Here is a 21,214-nt window from a genome sequence, read left to right on the forward strand (position 1 = left end):
TCTTTTTATGGCTGAGTAATATTCCATTGTATATATGTGCCACATCTTCTTTAGCCATTCATCTGTCGATGGACACTTAGGTTGCTTCCATGTCCTGATGATTGTAAACAGAGCTGCAATGAACATTTTGGTACATGACTCTTTCTGAATTATGGTTTTCTCAGGGTATATGCCCAGTAGTGGGATTGCTGGGTCGTATGGTGGTTCTATTTTTAGCTTTTTAAGGAGCCTCCATACTGTTCTCCATAGTGGCTGTATCCATTTACATTCCCACCAACAGTGCAAGAGTGTTCCCTTTTCTCCACACCCTGTCCAGCATTTATTGTTTGTAGATTTTTTGATGATGGCCATTCTGATTGGTATGAGGTTATACTTCATTGTAGTTTTGATTTGCATTAAGAACTTTAATTCTTAATGTTTCAGTTTTTCTTATTTTTCAGATATTATTGTTATAGTTTGGATTCCCTCATTGATACAAGAATTATTCATGAGAGGATTTGTACGTGTTTAACTTCTTCCTGGTTGGATGTTTAGTTAGGTTTGGAGTTGATGTGCAGATCACCTCTGTCCCTGCCAGGCTTCTGGTCAGTAGTGTGTACCCCGAAGAACGGAGCCAAAAAGGGTTAGTGTTCCAACTTTGAATGGGCTCCCTGGTAATGGCGAGATTTGAGAACAAGGCTTGAATCTAAGGTCGAAATGAGACTTTCTGTTTCCTTCCCCCTTGATGGACAGTAACTAGCACAGCGAGGGAACAAGTTGATTTGCCTTCAGGGGGACAGGCAGAGAAGGTGGAAAGAGGCCTGGCATGTTACCCACATGCTGTGGGAAGCTCAGTGGGAGTCTTCCTGACCTGAGAGCAGATGGTCCCGGAGAGAAGAGAGGGACCCACTCTGGGCTTTTAATGTTAAAGGACAAGCCCCATCGCTTTTGGGCTCTCGCCTGTTGGATTTGACATGGCTCGTCCTTGGGGTTTGTAGGGGTTTGTGGGACCAGGAAGGGAAAGACCCTTCTCTGGGTTGAGGTAATGGCATTGTAGTTACAACCGAGACCCGAGCAAGCTTTTCTTTGTCGTCTGATGGACTGCTAATGTTTGAAAGTTCGGAGCGCACTGGAAAATAAGGGGCACTCTTCTCTCTTTTGGATGTAGGTTCCGAAATCTGTCTTGTACGTTACCCCATTCCTCCATAGTCTCCATTTCTAAAGCTGTCTCCTGAAGCAGCTGCCTCTCGTTCTCTGTTTGGCATGCCTCCGGTTTTCCATGTGACCGTCCAGCCCTCCTGGCCCTGGGTCCTCCTGCAGCCTCCGGGATGAGCTTTGCCACCTCTTGCCTTCTCATTTATGGGCATACCCCTGCACTTGGAGAGTCATTTCCGATTTCTGCTACACTCCCAGCAGGGAGAGGGGGTCCAGGTGTGCTTCCTTCTGTGGCCTCCAGGATGCTCTCAGCCCTTCACACATGACTACGATTGGGGTTTTCTGCCAGGCCGTGCTGTGGCACCAACCACTTGCTTTAACCAGCTCATTCATGTGTGTGTGTCTTTGTGTGTGTATGTGTGTGTGTGTGTGTGTGTGTGTGTGTGTGTATCTATATATTTAGATAAATAATATATTTATACACACCTACATATAATTTGCGACAGAAACTCCTCCAAGTTTGTGGGTTGTAGATAGCACCATCCCTGGTTTCACCTGGGTGGTACCCATGATGGAGTGGGTCTCCCATCTGGAAGTCCTTCCTGGGCATTGGACTGCCTGCCTGCCCCACTCCCCAAGGCCTATGCCAGCCTATCCCAGAAGTAGTTTCCCCTTCATTTGTTCTCCTGTAGCTCTTGTCTTTATCCATGTGGTTCATCTGTTTAATCCTATGTTGCCCGTCGTGATGTTCTGTATACATATCTATTTAATGAGGAGCTGTATGCATCCTTTTTATTCCTTTATGTAAAAATTGTGCTTGTAAAAGGACTTGAGATGTTTTGTGGATTAAAGTGTAGTACATATGAGGACAACTTGAAAAAAATTCTTTCTGCAGACAGTGAAGGTAAAGGCATCTCCAGCTCCCAAACTGAGCCACTCTTTGCCAGGTAGCTTTTTGTTGTTGTTGTTGTTGTTGTTGTTGTTGTTTTGTGTAGATTATGGTAAGAACGTTCAACGTGAGATCTGCCCTCTGAACAGCGTTTAACGCGTTAACGTGTACGGTATAACATCGTTAACTACAGGCACAGTGTTAACACAGCAGGGCTCTCAGATTTAATCGTCTTGCATAACTGGAACTTTGCTTTGAAGGTTTCTAATAGTCGGGGCAAAATGAAGTGTGAATTGGATTTCTTAGCTTTGAGCAGCTGTTCTTAGAAAAATATTTTCAGACTCATCCATAGCTATAAACTCTAAACTGGTGATCCTCTTTAAAGGCTCAGCTGCTGGTGTCATTTCATGGGCTTTCAGATTTCAGTGATTTAAATAATATCCTGGAGTGTGACTTGATGCTGAGACTCCTGAGGGACAAGGAGAATTTCATTCTCCTCACCCTGCTTCTTTACCATTCTGCAATTCCTCCAGTTTTTCTTTTCTTTATCCTTATACCTCTTCTCCCTTTCCTCCAAATTTGTTCTAATTTTCAGACCCAGAAGCCAGACTATTAAATCCATAAATGACCAAGAAGGCATTACTGGCATTCTTTGGAACCCTGCATTTCACAAAGCCCCTTTACAGAAAATTTGTCCCCGCCTTCATGAAAAGGACTTGCCCAAATTATAAATATGACAGAACTTAGACTTTTAAGAACTTGAACATTGTTTGCATCTAGATACTGGACTTGGAAGGGCGCAGGCTTTAAATATTGCTCTAGTTAAAGTAATTGACTAACATTTGTGGGTGAGAGGTAGCAATATTGTACATAATGAGCCTAGTTATTTAGTAGCATTCTTATGGCTGGCTTAATGGTTTTCTGAACATTTTAAATGAGAAAAGCCAGTGTGCCTGCTTTAGTGTGAGATGGGTTCTGTTGCAGCAATTGTAACTGTACCTGAGAAGCAAAGCAAGATAGAGAAACCATGGGAGGCTGCAGTTCCACCTTTCCGGGGAAAATGAACTGAGGATCTGTGACTCATGGACCCGCCGTGGTCCTCCAAGAGCCACGGTATAAGGCCTAGATGCAGCCTCGTACAAACACAAATCAGAAGGATTAGGGAAACGAAATCTGCAGGGCTCCCTCCTCAGAGGACGCCCAGTGGAAGGGGAAGGGGCCAGCCAAGACCCTCAGTCTGCTGGGGTCTCAGGGTGGGAGCCCTAAACAGCTAGAATGTTCTGGTGAGGCCCTTCTGGGAAACAGCCATCAAATTTAGATGTGAGCGTGCGCTGGGCCCATCTTCTCTGTCCCTACTCCCATTACAGCGGTCGTTCCTGCTCCCTTAGAGACCAGCCATTCCACTTGGCCTTGTCTCTCACTGGACCACTGCCCCGGCTTCCTAACCGGCTTCCCTGTGTCTGCTTTTGCTCCCCTATAGTCTGTTTTCCACCCAGAGCAAGAGTAGTCCTTTGAAAAGGTAAACCAGACTGTATAACTGTCTCCTCACCCAGTCATAGCTTGTTTGCATTTAGAATGAAGATTCAAACTTCACATCTGCCCACCAGGGCCCACGTGATCTAGCTCCTGCCGGGGTCTCAGTCTCTCTCACTCATATCCCCAGCCTCCCTGACCTCCTTACTCTTCTTCTCACCTGCCAAGCTCCTCCGCCCAGGGCCCGGCACCTGCAGTTTCCTTGGCCTGGAACGCTCTTCCCATCTTTACGGAGCTGCTCCCTCTTGCCTATCAGATCTCAATTCAGAGCCTCAGAAGAGCCTCCCTGGCCATCCTGCTAGAAGTAAGGACACTCCCATCCCAGTGTTGCCCAGGACTGGTGGTGAATGAGGGTTTTCAAATTTCCATGGGGGCTTTATATTTTTGTGAAACGTAACGAAGATGTCACAGCAGCGTCACATTGCTATGGCGCCCCCTCCCAGTCCCTGGGCTCGCCGTGGGCTGGCAGTAGCGGTTCAGGAGCAGCGCGCGTCCTGGATGCTACTGTGAGTAGCAGCTTCGCTCCACGGCTACCCTGCGTGTGTCCTTAGCACTAACCGTTCTCTGCAACCCCCTGGCCTGTGTTTTGTCTCCCCTGGTAGAATGTTCGCTCCACAGTGGCAGGGATCTTGTCTTGGATTTCTCACCCCTCCACCCACCATGCCAGGATCGGTACTGACGCACACTAGGTTCATATTAAATCCTTGTTGACACTCCAGCACCCTGATGGGCCTGCCCTGCTGAGCCCAGCCCAAGCGGGAGGAGATCAGAGGAAGCCCAGGCTGTCTGCCTTCTCTCCAGTGGGTCTGCTTTGTCTCCACATCCAGTATCAGGCAAGGCGTCGGCCTCGGTCACTGTTACAGTGACTGGAAGAACATGATTCCGCTTGAGCAGTATCGCTCACTCGCTGTGTGCTGCTGGCCGAGTGCCTTCAGTACCACCTGCCTCCCTTTCCACGTCTGTAAAGGAGGCCTGGCGTTTCCTCCGCCCATGAAATCGGGTGATGCTCTTGCACACGCTTAGCAATCTCCAGAACGCTGCCCCCGCGTGGCTTTGCAGCTGTGCATTGATTTTGTAACTAAACAACAAGAGTTAATCTCCTTGTTGACACTTTTTAATGAGATAGAGTGGGGTCAGCAAACTTTTCCTGTGCAGGGCCACACAGGAAATATTGTAGATGTGAGCCACCTAGGTCACTGCTGGGTTTGCAGCCCGCCCCTCCCCCCCTCCACCAGCCCAACTGTTAAAAATATAAAAACTATTCTAAGCTTGAGTGCCATAGGAAAGCAGGCCAGGGCGAGGTTTGCCAGTCCCTCGTGATAAGCACTTGGAGTTGTATTTCTGTGGGAGTCAGTCAATTTTATTTTCTGTTTGAACGAAATAAGAAATGTGACCCATAACAGTTTTATTTCTCTGGAATTGATCCTCTTGCAAAGCTGTTATTCATCATTATACTCACACCTCACACTCTTTCTCACTTGTTTGCAAGTACATATTTTAAACTTCGAGTTTTAGAACAGCTTTCTCTCAGCACAGAATCGTGGTTCTCCAGGGTGGGGTCAGTGGTTTGTGGAGGAGAGCCCGTTTAGAGACCGTTGGGAGCTGGGGTCGGCCCTTAGATCTGGATGAACTCTGATAATAACGCATTTTTGCCTGCCATTCCAAGTATAGTAAGTTGTTAATTTCCTGAAGTTTTCTCCTATCAAAAGGGTTTACCTTTGTATAGACATCTGATTAAACCTTCGATTGAATTTAGAGCTGATACATTTATTCTTGTTTCACTTCGAGTAGCCAGATGTGAATTATTATGAAGCCAAGTTTTTATAGTATTATTATAGTATTATAAACTTTCTAACTGCTTAGTTATAAATAGGTTATGCTTGGATACAACTGATCTGTTGTAAAAACTGCTCCTTCCCCTGCTTTTGCTGCCACGGTCTCCTGATGGCCTGCAGGCCATCTCTTGCTCATCTTATAAACCATTATTGTTGACATACTTATTCAATTCACTTTCCAGTTTTGTTTTAAATATTCTTTAGTTTCAGCATTTAGCGAAGTTCTCTGGAGTTGACAAGCGTAGTAGGTCTTAGAAAGATTGTCAAAAACAAAATTGATATGGGACTTCCCTGGCAGTGCAGTGGTTAGGAATCCGCCTGCCAATGCAGGGGACACGGGTTCGAGCCCTGGTCCGGGAAGATCCCACATGCCGTGGAGCAACTGGGCCCGTGTGCCACAACTACTGAGCCTGCACTCTAGAGCCCGCGAGCCACGGCCACTGAGCCCGCGCGCCACAACTACTGAAGCCCACGTGCCTAGAGCCCGTGCTCTGCAACAAGAGAAGCCACCGCAATGAGAAGCCTGTGCACCGCAACGAAGAGTAGCCCCCGCTCACCGCAACTAGAGAAAGCCCGTGCACAGCAATGAAGACCCAACACGGCCAAAAAAAAAAAGTTGATAAAATAGTACCTAGGTGTCTCTAACTTGGTTTCTTTAACTCTGATGTTTGGGGCTCACCAGCTTTTGAGGGGCCTGGAGCCTTGCGCAGGGTGAGTGTAGTTTCTTTTTTTTTTTTCCTTTTTTTTTTTTTTTGTGGTATGCGGGCCTTCCTCTGTTGTGGCCTCTCCCGTTGCGGAGCACAGGCTCTGGACGCGCAGGCTCAGCGGCCATGGCTCACGGGCCCAGCCGCTCCGCGGCACGTGGGATCCTCCCAGACCGGGGCGCGAACCCGGTTCCCCTGCATCGGCAGGCGGACGCGCAACCACTGCGCCACCAGGGAAGCCCCTGAGTGTAGTTTCTTGACAGTGCGTGATCTGAGTAGCTGATACTGTGTTTGGTTAGAGTGTAGATTTGGGAGCTGGCTCTGCCACTCGCAGCTGCGTGATGTTCGGCACCTTTTTGACCACTCTAAGACTCAGTCTCCCCATCCAGAAAGCTGGGCTAAAACAGAACCTTCTGTATAGGATTATGAGTCCTAAATAAGTTAATATCTGCTTGGTGCATACTTAGTGCCATGGAAGTATTAGTTGTTGTTATTTATTGAGGGAAGATATGCTTTCACTGATACATTTTTTAAATCTTTTTTTCTGGTTTTATTGAGATATAATTGATGTACAACACTGTATAAGTTTAAGGTGTAGAGCATAATGATTTGACTTTCGTATATCATGAAATGATTACCAGAACAAGTTTAGTGGACATCCGTCATCTCCTACAGGTATCAAAAGAAAGAAAAAAAAATATTTTTTTCCTTGTGATTAGAACTCTTAGGATTTATTCTCTTTTAACAACTTTCACATATAACATACAGCAGTGTTAATTGTAGTCATCATGTTGTGCATTACATCTCTAGTACTTATTTATCTTATAACTGGAAGTTTGTGTCTTTTGACCACCTTCATCCAGTTCTACTCCCTTTATCCCCTGCCTCTGGTAACCACAGATCTGATTTTTCTATGAGTTTGGGGCTTTTGTTTTGTTTTATATTTTAAGAATCCACATATGAGTGAGATCATACAGTATTCGTCTTTCTCCGTTCAACTTAACAAGGTCCACCCATATTGTCCCAAATGGCAGAATTTCCTACTTTTTTTATGACTGAATAATATTTGATTGTCTGTATATATTCCACACCTTTTCTTTACTCATTCATCCATCAGTGGACGCTTAGGTTGTTTCCATGTCGTGACTATTGTAAATAATGCTGCTATGAGCATGGGGGTGCAGATATCTCTTCAACATAGTGTTTTTGTTTCCTTAGGCTATATTCCCAGGAGTAAAATTGCTGAATCTTGCTGATACATATTAATGGATAACACTCCCCATGGAAAATTTTATATCTGACTTGCTTTGTTCGTTTAAATTTTCTCTCCAGGCTTTTGTGGAGGCCCAGAACAAGATTACTGTGCCATTTCTTGAGCAGTGTCCTATCAGAGGTTTATACAAAGAGAGAATGACTGAATTGTATGACTATCCCAAGTATAGTTGCCACTTCAAGAAAGGGAAAAGGTATGTGAAGTTGCCTTCATTTAATTTTCTTTTTACTTTTCTGATCTAATACGTTCTTAAATTTTACAGTACAAATTCTGAATAACTTATCAGTTTATAAACTTAATTCATTATAAAATCAATTCATTTCTATGCTGGAATATGAGAATAATATTTTTTGGTCTGTTGACCACATTCTTAAAAGAAGGACTAAGAAATTTAGCAGAGATGTGTCCTAGGATGAAATCTAGATTGTAGGAAATGATTGTTGTCTTGTGGCTAGTAATCGGTGAGATAGCAGGATTCATAGACAGCAATGGAGATTTGTTTGCCTCTGAAATTAATTCTCGTTAGCTTATACTACTTGAAAAGACTTTATTGTATGCATTTCTTCCATCCTGGAATGGAAATGGCCCAGGATGCAGCACCCATTAATTCACCTCTCTTGTTCTTTGCCCTCTGACACCCACTTAAAACATAGTCTCTTGTTTGCTTTTTAACTCTCTTTGGAACCACTACCACGAATTTACTTTAGAGGTTGTGAGACTTCACATGCATAGGGATCAGCAAAGTATGATCTGCACGCCAAGCCCTATCTACCCCCTGTTTTGTAAATAAAGTTTAAATGGCACACAGCCGTGCCCATTGTTTGTGTGTTATTCGCGGCTGCTTTTGTACAACAACTGCAGAATTGAGTAGTAGCATCAGAGTCTGTATGGTGCACAAAACCTTGCCCGTTGCAGAAAAGGTTTGCCCACCCCCTATCCTAGCACCCTGGCTGGGGATGGGAACCAGCACTTCATTTTAGCAAATCTGCTGTCTTCTCCATTGAAAAGAAAAAGTTATTGCTTTATTTGAATATCAGTTTTCATTTTAGGTAATAAAGCAGGCTTTATTTACCTAATGTGTAGAATTACAATATATTATTTGAATTCCTAAAGCAATTCAGGCAACAAACTCTAGCTACAGGGAGATGGTGGGACCTTCCATTCTAGTCCCCATGTCCCTGGCACGGCCTGTTTGCAGTTGTACCTTTGTGTGTTGTTTTCCTTTTTCTATTTGTTTGTTATGTATTTGATTTTACTCCACAAATAGAAAACGCCATAGCTGAATAAAGACCATCTCTGTCCCCCAGGTATTTCTATTTTTACAATACAGGTTTGCAGAACCAACGAGTATTATATGTACAGGATTCCTTAGAGGGTGAAGCCAGAGTGTTCCTTGACCCCAACATACTCTCCGATGACGGCACGGTGGCGCTCCGAGGTGAGGGCTACACAGCCAGGCCCATGGGAGTCCCGGGGCCCTCGCTCCCAGCTCTGAAAGACCAGACAGAGTGTGGACCGTATTGTAGAACAGACGCACATGCAGTGTCAGGAAAGCTGATTTATGCACGGTAAATTCAGAACACATGGGTAGTCACATCTCCTTCTGATGGCATGAAGCAGGACTAGAGAATAATTCACACTGGACCTAAATTAGCTTCTAGGGCCTCTGGGGTCTTGAAGTATCATCATCACTTTCTGTAGCTTCTCTGAGACCTGTCTGTGTTTGGGAAAAAGTTAATTCTCTTCTGTAAGAAATTTAAGTTGTACAAAGAATGTTTTAACTATAAATATAAAACAGGAAAGAATATTTATGAAATCTGCTTCCTTGAGGGGGAAAAAGTGATGTTTTCAAATTTAGTTAATTTTTAGTATGTTAGAATTAAAAGTATAAAACACAGTCTTGTAGAAATTAGACAACTTGGTACCTTGTCCCCAGAGGATGCAAGTTTAAAAGCTGAATAAGTATGTTTTGCTGTATGCAAAAATATGTATGCACTTGCCGTATGTCTCCTAAATAAATTCCCCCGAGATAACCTCCTCTACGGGCCATGAGATTACCCCAGGTTTGTGCCATAAGCACCACTTCTAGGGTAGGGAAGTTGTCTACACTCTGGTTCTGTGGTTTAAAAATTGTACGCTCTGAGAATCATCTCTGGCGAGTATTCTAGATGTTTTTAGTTAAGTTGGCTCAGCATTTCCTCTGTAGCATCTTCTCTTTGTAGAAAAAGCACAAGTGTAGGTTCAGCCCTACAGAATTGAGCAGTTGGAATGCTGAAGTCCTGTAACTGATTAGGTGGGAATTAAAGAGGCCTGTTCCAGCAGATCTGTGTGAGAAGACCCTTTTGTAAAGGCATTCGGTCATTTAGTGCTTCGCTCCTCCTCTCCCCCAATAGGCTGTGTATGTACACGATGATCTTTAATCTCATTAGTATTGAGAGTAATCAGTATTGGAAATAAGATGCCAGCCAGCTTATCGTGAGTATTCTTCCATGAATTTGGTCTTGGAAATGAAGACCAGTTGTGAGTGAATTTAATACACTGATTCTGTGCAGTAATATACCCTAAATAGAAGTTTATTTCATTTTAACCAAGGTCTATCTTGCAACTCCTCCAGAGGACTTCATTATAACAGGGTCTCACCTCTCACTCTGATAATTCATTCCAGTAACATTTTTATGTAATGCTTGTCATGTATGGACCCTGATGGATGAGAAGGTAAATTAGACATGGGACTTGGTCTCAGTCTTTGAGTTTTCTGAAAATGATATTATAGGGAAGTCACAGTATAGGTAGACATTCAGATTCTTTTTTGATAGTATATGATTTTTTAAACATATATTTCAAGTCAAAGTGTTTTATTTACATTGTTCCTGAAAATTTTTAAATTATATATAATTTATGTAGAGTAAAAAGTGAATATTTACTCCTCATCACATTCTTGACTCTTTTCTGCGTTTATATACGTTTGAGCCTGGATACTTTATAGGAATTATAAGTGATTAATAAGAAGGTTTTATGAAATAGTAACCCTATTTTTCACTAGTAGAAGTTCCATGTAAAATAGTAGGAAACCCGTGAAAATAGTTGGGTTTCTTAGGATAATTTTTAACTCCCAGTGAAGTTTAACAGACATCGTAAGAGGAAATCTCTGGTGTCAGTATCTGGTACCAAACACTACACATTCCGTATAATCATAAAGCTAATAGAAACATATAAATATTTGTCAGGAAACATTCCACAGTGGTTAGAACATTCTGTCTGTGATGGCCCCAAAGAATGGGGGACAGTGCGTTAGTCTATCAGTGGTGTTGCTTTCCTTATTTTTTCACGGTCACTTTTGGAATGTGCACTGCGTGAGTCTTTATTGCAAACCCTCAGGCTTCATTTACCTGGGCTTTTAGTTGTCGGATGGTGTGGACATTAATCCTGGAGTGCCAGCAATGCTCAGAAAACGAGGTTGTAAAGAGGGATTTCAAGTAGTTTGGAGTCCATTCCAAAAATTATGTAATGGCTCCAGTTTAGTTCTGTTACATTCAGTCATTACTCTAAAAGCAGTTTCCTTACTCCTTTTCCCCCTCCTTCCAGGTATAAATAAAATATGCTGAAAGTCCCAGATGAGCTCTGCTTTTAAATGAACTGCTTATTGAATTATAGAAAATTTTTAAATGGAAGCATCTTAGTGGTCATATAATCTATTACTTCATTTTACAGATGAAGAAACTAAGCCCTGGAAAGGTTAAGAAACTTGTCCAAGGTCATAAGGCAAATTCCTGGGAGACCTGGGTGAGCCCCCAGAATTCCTCACAACCAACTGCCTGCTTCTCCTGTTGCCACATTCTGCTTCCATGTGTGACAGAGAGCTTTGTCAGACAGCACAGTGGGCAGTGGGCAAGGCTGGGAGTTGTGTCCCCATGTTCACCATCTGACAATTTCTCATGTGTCCCTTAGGCTATGCATTCAGTGAAGATGGTGAATATTTTGCCTATGGTCTGAGTGCCAGTGGCTCAGATTGGGTGACGATCAAGTTCATGAAAGTCGATGGTGCCAAAGAGCTTCCAGATGTGCTCGAAAGAGTCAAGTTCAGCTGTATGGCCTGGACCCACGACGGGAAGGGAATGTTCTACAACGCATACCCACAACAGGATGGGAAAAGTGATGGTAGGTTGAGACTTCAGATGAAGCACCTTTTTCATGAAATGAAGTGTGACTTCACATGACTTAAAGAAAGAAGCTAAACCCTACATAGAGGTTGCTTGGTCTAGAATCATGTTTCCTCGAAGGATGTTGTATCTGTTAGCATAGTTGTGTAACAGTTCCTGCCAAAACTTTGTGGTTCAGAATAACAACCCCATTTATTTTCGCTGTGAGTCTGCAGGTTGGCCAGGCAGTTCTTCTGGGCTTAGCTGAATTCTGTCATGTATCTGTGATGAGCTAGCTGCTGGTCAGTTGACTGATCTTAGCGTGACTTTTTCACATGTCTGGGGCGTCAATTCTGTTCCATGTGGTCTCTCATTCTCTAGCACGCCAGTCCAGGCTTGTTCACATGGCAGCTCAGCAGGATTCCAAGGGGGAGAGCTGAAAGGCACGACCTCTTTGATGCCTGGGCTTGCTGTTGGAACGTCACTTCACTGCATTCTTTTGGCCGAAGCAAGTCACAGGACCAACTGCTATTCAAGGGGTTGGGAGAGAGATACAGGGAACTGTGAAAAATTGGGGCCATTTTTATTGCCGTCTGTTCTTCACATATGCATTCTTTCTCCCAAGGGGATCATGGAGAAGATGGATTGTTTTTTTTAACAAAACCAACTTATTTAATGATGTTGAGTGATGATAAAATTTTGCAGGATTCACATCTCTTTCTCTGCTCAGAAGTTACAGGTCACCTGTTGGTCACACTTGTCTTGACACTTTTGTCCTTGTTAACTTCCAGGACACACCTTTGTTCTCCGCTTCAATGGCACAAAGATCCTATTGTGTGCAAGTGGTCCCTCTTTCTTTTCCCCTTCACCTCTCACCTTCCCAGGCAGGAAGGGCCCTGTAGCTTGTACCTTGCTGGTACAAGCTCTCAACGTCATCTTCTTTATGCTACTCCATATTTCCATGCGGTGTACAGCATTTTCATGTTGTCTTGGTTGATCTTTACAGGTGGGTTACCATCCCTTTGCTAGAGATTTGGAGCTGGGGTACAGAGTCTCAGTTACTTGTTGCAGGGCCTAGAGCTGGCAGGAAGCACGGCTAGTCCAATGCTTTCTCCTGCACATGCTGTCCCCTTATCATGAATTGCTGTATCTTTGTCATCTTTAGATAGGCTTCTTTTCTCTTTTCCCCCCAGTTGAATTGGGAATAAGGCTATAATACTTTTCATCTCTTTCAGCTGCATTTATCAATAGCTTTTGCTGCCTTTGATTAGATTACTGTAGTACCTTTTTCTTAGTTCACCAATGAACTACAAGAGGAGCTAAGAGGAGGCTTTTTATTCAAGGATGTTGGCTAAAGAAAGACCTCTGTGCTCTGTACACTGAATTAGCTGCCTGTATTCAGAGTGCTGCTGAGTTAGAAAGTGTTGGCTGTTTCCAAGTTCTAGGAGACCGTAAAAGTATGTAACTGGCCATTTCTTGTTAGAGAACAGTGTTATTAAGTTAACTTGTGAAAAACATGGAAATTATTATTTAGCCTTAATTTCCATTGGCAGAAATAGTAATAATTAGTAACTGTGGTTGATTTAAGAAAGCCAGCATCTTCTCCCAGCTGTAATTTTGCTGTCCTTTTGTTCGGAAGACCTCAACAGCCTTTCAGGTTGTGTGGTGGAGGACTTATGAATGAGGCTAAGCAATTCTGGCTATGTACTCGTTACCAGTGTTCCTGGAAAACCCATGGAAAATCACCAAGTAAAGCTTTTTTTTTTTTAATGTTATGGTATTATCTTCATTTTTTTCTTCATTGTCCTGAAGAAAATCAGCCTCCAAAATCAGCAAATATATGTGATTATTTCCAGGGTGATACCCAACTGATACTTAACTCTCTCTCTTTTTTTAATAGATTTAATCTTTTAGAGCAGTTTCAGGTTCACAGCAAAACTGAGCATACGGTACCAAGATTTCCCATATACACTCAGCCCCTCGCACATGCGTGGCCTCCCCCATTATCAGCGTCCCCATCAGAGGGTACAGTAGATGAGCCTGCACGGACACATCATAATCACCCCAAATCCACAGTTTACATTAGAGTTCGCTCGTGGTGTTGTACATGCCATGGGTTTGGGCAAACATATAATGATATATATCTACCATTGTAGTATCATACAGTGTTTTCACTGCCTTGATAATCCTGTGTTCCACCTATACATCCTTCCCTCCCCTGCCAGCCCCTGGCAACCACTGATCTTTTTTACTATCTCTATAGCTTTGCCTTTTCCAAAATGTCATGTAGTTGGAACCATACAGCATATAGCCTTTCAGATTGGCTTCTTTCACTTAGTGATGTGCATTTAAGTTTTTTCCCTGTGTTTTTATGGCTTGATAAAAACACTAAAAAACATTATTTTAGCATTAAATAATATTCCGTTGTCTAGATGTACTATAGTTTGTTTACCCATTCACCTCTGAAGGACATCTTGGTTGCTTCCAAGTTTTGGCAATTATGAATAAAACTGCTGTTAACATCCGTCTACCGGTTTTTGTGTGGATGTCAGTTTTCAACTCATTTGGGTAAATACCAAGGAGCACAGTTCCTGTATCGTAACAGTATGTTTAGTTTTTGTAGGAAACTGCCAAACTGTCTTCCAGAGTGGCTGTACCATTTGCATTCCCACCAGCAATGAATGAGAGTTCCTCTTGCTCCACATCTTGGCCAGCATCTGGTGTTTTGAGTGTTCTGGGTTTTGGCCATTCTACTAGGTGTGTAGTGGTATCTCATTGTTTTAATTTGCACTTCCTTGATGACATATGCTGAGGAGCATCTTTTCACATGCTTATTTTCCATTCGTATTTCTTCTTCGGTGAGGTTAAGATCTGTGAAGGTCTCTGGCCCATTTTTTTAATTGGGTTCTTCATTTTCTTATTGTTGAGTTTTAAAAGTTCTTTGTGTATTTTGGATGACAGTCTATCAGATATTTGCTTGTCTTTTCATTCTCTTGACAGTGTCTTTTCGTGGAGCAGAAGGTTTTAATTTTAATGAAGTTTGGCTTATCAGTTATTTCTTTCATGGATTATGCCTTCCGTGTTGTATCTAAAAAGTCGTCACCAAATCCAAGGTCATCTAGATTTTCTCCTGTGTTATCTTCTAGGAGTTTTATAATTGCATTTACATTTTCAGGTCTGTGATCCATTTTGGGTTAATTTTTGTGAAGTGTATAAGGTCTGTGTCTTGATTCATTTTTTGCCTGGGGTTGCCCAGTTGTTCCAGAACCATTTGTTGAAAAGACTGTCTTTTCTACATCATATTGCCTTTGTTCCTTTATCAAAGATCAGTTGACTGTGTATTCATGTGGGTCTGTTTCTGGGCTCTCTACTCTGTTCCCTTGATCTATTTGTCTATTTTGCTAATACCACACTGTCTTGATTATTTATAATAAATCTTGAAGTCAGGTAGTGTCAGTTGTCCACCTTTGTTTTCTTCCTTCAGTATTGTGTTGGCTCTTCTGGGTTTTTTGCCTCTCCACATAAACTTTAGGATCAGTTTGTCCATATCCACAAAATAACTTGCTGGGATTTTGATTGGGATTGCATTGCATCTGTAGATTAAGTTGAAAAGAACTGTCATCCTGACAATATTGAGTATTTCTGTCCATAATATATTGAGTATATCTTTCCATTTATTTAGTTATTCTTTGATTTCTTTCATCAGTTTTGTAGTTCTCCTATAGACCTTATACATATTTTATTAGATTTATACCTAAGTATTTCATTTTGGGGGCTGCTAATGTAAATGGTACTGTGTTTTTAATTTCAAATTCCACTTGTTCATTGTTAGTGTATAGGAAAGTGATTAACTTTTGTATATTAACCTTGTATCCTACAGTCCCGCAACCAGATACTTAGCTTTTTAAATATTTCTAGCATTGTACAGTATGGGAGGAATAGATTTTCTTAAAATTGTCAGCTGCGTTTCAGTGTACGTTTTTAATTCCTTTAGGCACAGAAACATCCACCAATCTCCACCAAAAGCTCTGCTACCATGTCTTGGGGACTGATCAGTCAGAAGATATTTTGTGTGCTGAGTTTCCTGATGAGCCTAAGTGGATGGGTGGAGCTGAGGTATTGTTCTACCGTGAGATTTTACCCACAAACACCATCTCTCTTGGATTGTGTATATAAATATTCTCCTTATGTGGTGATCTTTACAGATGGTGGAAGTCCTCTGAGTGAATATTCTTTTGTTAAAAATATTAGTACTCAAATGGACTCTTCATAATGAAGGTGATAAATCTTTTAACTGTAATCTCAACATAAAAATCTTAATACTAAAAGTAATACATGCTTATGGTAAAATTGTAAAAGTACAAAATAACCTAAAGTAAAACATGAACATTTCAAAACTTGGAATCCTGATTCTCAGAGGTGAGGAGAGTTTCCTTCCAAAACTTTTCTTTGTATACACAGGTGAGAATGTAAGGGGAGAGTGAGTGTGTGTGTTTTTCTTTTACACAACTGTGCTCTTCATGCCTCTTGTTCTCTTGTTTTTACATTAAAATATGTGTCCTTTGGATATTTATGCATCTCATAGGTGGTTCATACATTCCTTAGGCGTCTTGATAATAACCAGCCTCTGTTGAAGTGATGCGTCTTTGTAGTTACCGTCCCAGATTTTATTCTGCGAATAATCTTGCGAAACTTGTGAATCGCCTGTGAAAAAACTTAGAGGTGCTTAGAGTAAGAATTGGACTCTTGTTAGCTCATTTCTGGGTACTAAGAAATATATATATATATATATATATTTTTTTTTTTTTTTAAGAAAGAAAAGCATTCTGAATGTTTTCATGTAGGTGGGCTATCATCCCATTTTAGTGGGAATGAGGAATCCACTAGAAACTTTTTAGCCCATTGAGCCTCTTACCCCTTCTCGGGGATACAATTAGAACTTTGGTAAGAAAGGGGTATTTTATTTTTTTTGTTTGTTTTTGGTTTTTGTTTGTTTGGTTGTTTTTGCGTTACGCGGGCCTCTCACTGTTGTGGCCTCTCCCGTTGCGGAGCACAGGCTCCGGACGTGCAGGCTCAGCGGCCATGGCTCACGGGCCCAGCCGCTCCGCGGCATGTGGGATCTTCCCGGACCGGGGCACGAACCCGTGTCCCCTGCATCGGCAGGCAGATTCTCAACCACTGCACCACCAGGGAAGCCCAGAAAGGGGTATTTTAGATTTGAACTTCTGTGCATGGGTCTGATTCATTGGGGGATAGAATATGAATCCACGGTTTTTTAGTCCACGTGCGTTAATATACCTTATTCCAAATTGTCCTTTTATTTATTTTGTTCTCTAGAACCGTAGTTGGCAGCCTACTGCCCTCAGCCAAAATCTGGCCAGCTGCCTGCTTTTGTAGATTGGGTTTTGCTGGAGCACAGTCACGCCCATTTGTTTACTCATCTGTGGCTGCTTTCAAGCTGCCACAGCAGACTTGACTAGTTGCCACAGAAGGAGGCCTTGAAAGCTGAAAATATTTACTTTCTGGCCCTTAATAGAAAAGGTTTGCCAGACTTTAATGCAGTATGTTAAAAGTGAGTTTGTAAGACTTGCATATTATTTCCTGAGACTGTGCCCTTTTTTCATACTTCTTCCCCACCCTGCAAGCATTCCTGTGCAGTTACTGTTGTCATCTTTCTCACACTTGTTTGTAATGGCTTTTCTGACTTTATTTGTAGCTTGTTTCTACTAAGTTTTCTTCTTAGTCCAACGTCTCATACCTAAGGCTTCTGCATTCTGTAGATAGTAGGCATTTATTTATAAAATAATACACATTTTTACCTTCATCTGAGTGAAGCAATTAGGGAGGTAAATATGCTACCAAAAAATTTTGTAATGTTAGGTCATGTGTTTCTTTTCACCTTTTTGGGGGGAGAGATGTTGATGGGGAAACATTACAGCAGACCTATTTTAATCAAGGTAAAATTATATGGTTGATAAAATGAAATACAACTGAAAATAAGTGCCAGAATAACTGATCTATTTTAGCATATTAGTCCAAAAGAAAACAAGCTTCACCGTGGAATACACATGTAACTAGTTGCTCAGATCTCTTTATTAGCATTTGGTTGGAACAGCTAGGTTTTTTTTTTTCTTTTTACTTCTTAAAATCATGGTAAAATATAGCTAACATAAAACTTATCCGTGGGCTTCCCTGGTGGCACAGTGGTTGAGAGTCCGCCTGCCGACGCAGGAGACACGGGTTCGTGCCCCGGTCCGGGAAGATGCCACATGCCGCGGAGCGGCTGGGCCCGTGAGCCATGGCCGCTGAGCCTGCGCGTCCGGAGCCTGTGCTCCGCAACGGGAGAGGCCACAGCAGTGAGAGGCCCGCGTACCGCAAAAAACAAACAAACAAAAAAAAACTTATCCATTTAATCATCAACATAAAGTTTATGAGTTTAATCATTTATAGAGTTCAGTGGCATTAAGTACATTCACATTTTTGTGCAAGCGTCACCCCCATCTGTCTCCAGAACTTTTTTCGTCTTGAGAAACTGAAGCTCTGAACCCATTAAGTGATAACTCTGCATCCCCTCTTCCACCCAGTCCCTGGTAACCACATTCTACTTTCTGTCTCTATGTATTTGACTGTTCTAGGTACCTCATGTAAATGTCATTATATAGTATTTGTCCTTCTGTGACTATTTCACTTGGCATAACGTCTTCAAGGTTTATTTCCATGTTGTACCATGTGTCAGAATTCCCTTCCTTTTAAAAATTGAATAATATTCCATTGCGTGCATATACATTTTGTTTATCCAGTCATCCGTCAATGGACACTTGGGGTGTTTCCACAGCATTATTGTGAATAATGCTGCTATGAGCTGCCAGTTTTTTAAAAACAGTGGAAACATATCTTATATGCATTTAAAATATATGTATATTCAATTCTGCTACTAGGCAACTGAAACGAAAAGCAAATTTAAATAGTTTGGATGATCCTCTTACCATTCACTCAGTAGATATTCACTCTATGTAACTTGTCTATTATAATCTTTACCATAACCGTGGGAGGGCGGTGATCATTCCATCGCGTGGACAAAGTAAAATACCTGCGAGGGTGATTAACTTGCAGGTCCACGGCTGGAACTGCCTGCTGGGTATGTTAGACCCACAGCCTGTATCTTCTTAACCTCCAGCACTCTGCCTCCCTTGTCAAAAGGTAAGAAGTTGTGCGAAAACAGCAGGAATGACCGTTTAAAGAACGGCAGTAAATGAAGAGATGCATCTGTATTACACAGAAGCAATAAATGAAGTTGTTAAAAAAAAAAAAAAAAAGCTAATGGGATGTGTACAGTGCGTCGTAAGGAACTTTATACTAGATCAGGGCCCTGATGAGCAAATTATGCAAAGGAAGTCTGTAAGCAAACTAGTAGGCTTAGTAGACACAAACTGGGTATAGATTTCATTAAGCTGTCTTCCAGCTGCTTGGGGGGGTCTTGTTAGACGTCACCCTTCCAGTGGCCAGGGTTAGTTGGGCAGGTTCTGTTGAGAGGACCTTCTTGCTATGTGGAAGAGCAACTTTGTCACTTAAACATGGGTGCTATAGTTCTGAGCCTTCAGAAGCCTCACGTATGCCCTGAAATTGATTCAGTTCCAGGTCAGAAAAATCTAGGTCATGCAAAAAGTCGTGATGTTTGAGTTTCTTGTACCTGTCAAGGAAGTGTGATAAAGCCCATGGGGGTCCAAGAAGCAGGTGCGCTGTCAGCTGGCTGGACCAGAAGCGCCCGTGCCTGGTGTACGAATGAGTGCTCAGGGCATTCACTGCAAGTGAAGCAGACAGTTTCCTAACAGGCTTGATTTAGTGACCCACACCTTGGAGAAAAGCAGTAGTCCTGATCATAACCGCACACCAAATGCACGTGCTGCGGTTGTTGCTTTTATTTTTCAAGTAGTTGCTTTTAGGATCGTCATTTTGAAGCTGGTATTTCGTGAATACGCTCACTTAACAGTGTCTCTGAATGGAGGGCCAGCACTATCATGATGGGGGTGTACTGGAGCAGGAATCAGGAGATTTTAATTCTAGTCCTGTCTGTGTGGCCTTGGGCAGGTCACATCATCTCTCCAAGTCTGTTTACCTAAGTTTCCTTCAGAGCCTTTTTCAGTCTGTGGATGGAGGATTTATCACAGCATCTCATAGACCCTGGAGGGTTGGGCTTTGTGGGTGTGGCTGAGTGAGTGGATGTCTCTGCATTTCTTTGGTGCGCTGCCCTCCTCCTCCCTTTTGGCCGCTGCAATCCAGGTTCACTGAGGACTTCTCCTTATATCCTAGATGCTGTCTCCTCATGACACATCTCCTTCCTTCACAGATACCTCCTCTGCCTTCCTACATGGACAGGTCCTTCTTGCCTTGAGCTGCCCGTCAAGTTACTATCATGAAGCAGCTTTAGTTTTCCCACTGTGGCCTAGGACAGCATCCACCCGGCAGAACCCATAGCTTTCTGGACACTTTAGAGTATTTGAACTGTTACTAAAGGTCCATTGCAGCTCAAAACAGACTATCAACTCTCCGATTTACTTGCTTCTTCCCTCTCCCCAGCTCAGGTTTCGTGAGCACGTGGAGGACTAGCAGGTGGGGTAGGTAATATTTGTTCCCTAGACTTGGACATGAGTAGTCATAGTGGCTTTGTTCATGATAGCCCCAAACTGGACACACCCCAAGTATCCATTAACAAGTGCATGAGTGAATAAACTGTGGTACATCCCTATGATGGAATACTAGCCAGCAATAAAAAGGAATGAACTATTTTTTTTTAAGTTTATTTTATTGAAGTATAGTTGATTTACAATTGTTGTGTTAGTTTCTGGTGTACAGCAAAAATGATTCAGTTATACATACATATATAATAGTTTGCTTATGCTAATCCCAAACTCCCAATCCATTCCTCCCCTCCACTCCCTTCCCCTTGGCAGCTACAAGTCTGTTCTCTAGGTCTATGATCTGTTTCTGTTTTGTAGAAAATTTCATTTGTGTCATGTTTTAGCTTCCACATATAAGTGATATCATATGGTATTTGTCTTTCTCTTTTTGACTTCACTTAGTATGATAATCACTAGGTCCATCCATGTAGCTGCAAATGGCATTATTTCATTCTTTTTATGGCTGAGTAATATTCCATTGTATATATACACCACATCTTTATCCGTTCATCTGTCAGACATTTAGGTTGCTTCCATGTCTTGGCTATGGTAAATAGTGCTGCTATGAATATTGGGGTGCATGTATCTTTTCAAATTCTAGTTTTGTCTGACTATATGGCCAGGAGTGTGATTGCTGGATCGTAAGGCAATTCCGTTTTTAGTTTTTTTGAGGAACTTCCATACTGTTTTCCATAGTGGCTGCACCACTATGGGAATGAACTATTGATACACTCAACAAGCGGGATGAATCTCAGAGTAATTATGCTCCGTGAAAGAAGCTAGAAAAGAAGGAGTACACGGTATTTGATTCCATTTATATAACACTGTAGAAAATGCAAAGTAGTCTATAATGGCACAAAGCAGATCAGTGGTTGCTTGAGAATTGGGGGATGGGAACAGGAAGGAGGGAATATAAAGGGGCAGGAGGCAACTGGCGGCTGGTCAGACCGAAACGTTGGAATTTAAATTTTATGGGGGGGGAGGGGGGCAGGGGAGTGGCCATTCTGAGCAGTGACAGGATTGCCTGTT

The 21,214-nt window shown here is 42.3% G+C and overlaps 1 protein-coding gene across 1 annotated transcript in view; it reads left to right on the forward strand.

The window, feature by feature from the left end:
• The window catches only part of PREP (prolyl endopeptidase), a 148,245-nt gene that overhangs the window by 19,652 nt on the left and 107,379 nt on the right, over window positions 1-21,214 (forward strand). Inside the window, exons 3-6 of the mRNA XM_024115546.3 lie at window positions 7,428-7,561; window positions 8,676-8,806; window positions 11,317-11,526; window positions 15,502-15,623. Of these exons, the coding sequence (XP_023971314.1) occupies window positions 7,428-7,561; window positions 8,676-8,806; window positions 11,317-11,526; window positions 15,502-15,623 (597 nt within the window). The remainder of the gene's footprint in view (window positions 1-7,427; window positions 7,562-8,675; window positions 8,807-11,316; window positions 11,527-15,501; window positions 15,624-21,214) is intronic.

The sequence above is a fragment of the Physeter macrocephalus genome, chromosome 10, assembly GCF_002837175.3.
Source record: "Physeter macrocephalus isolate SW-GA chromosome 10, ASM283717v5, whole genome shotgun sequence".
Classification (NCBI taxonomy): domain Eukaryota; kingdom Metazoa; phylum Chordata; class Mammalia; order Artiodactyla; family Physeteridae; genus Physeter; species Physeter macrocephalus.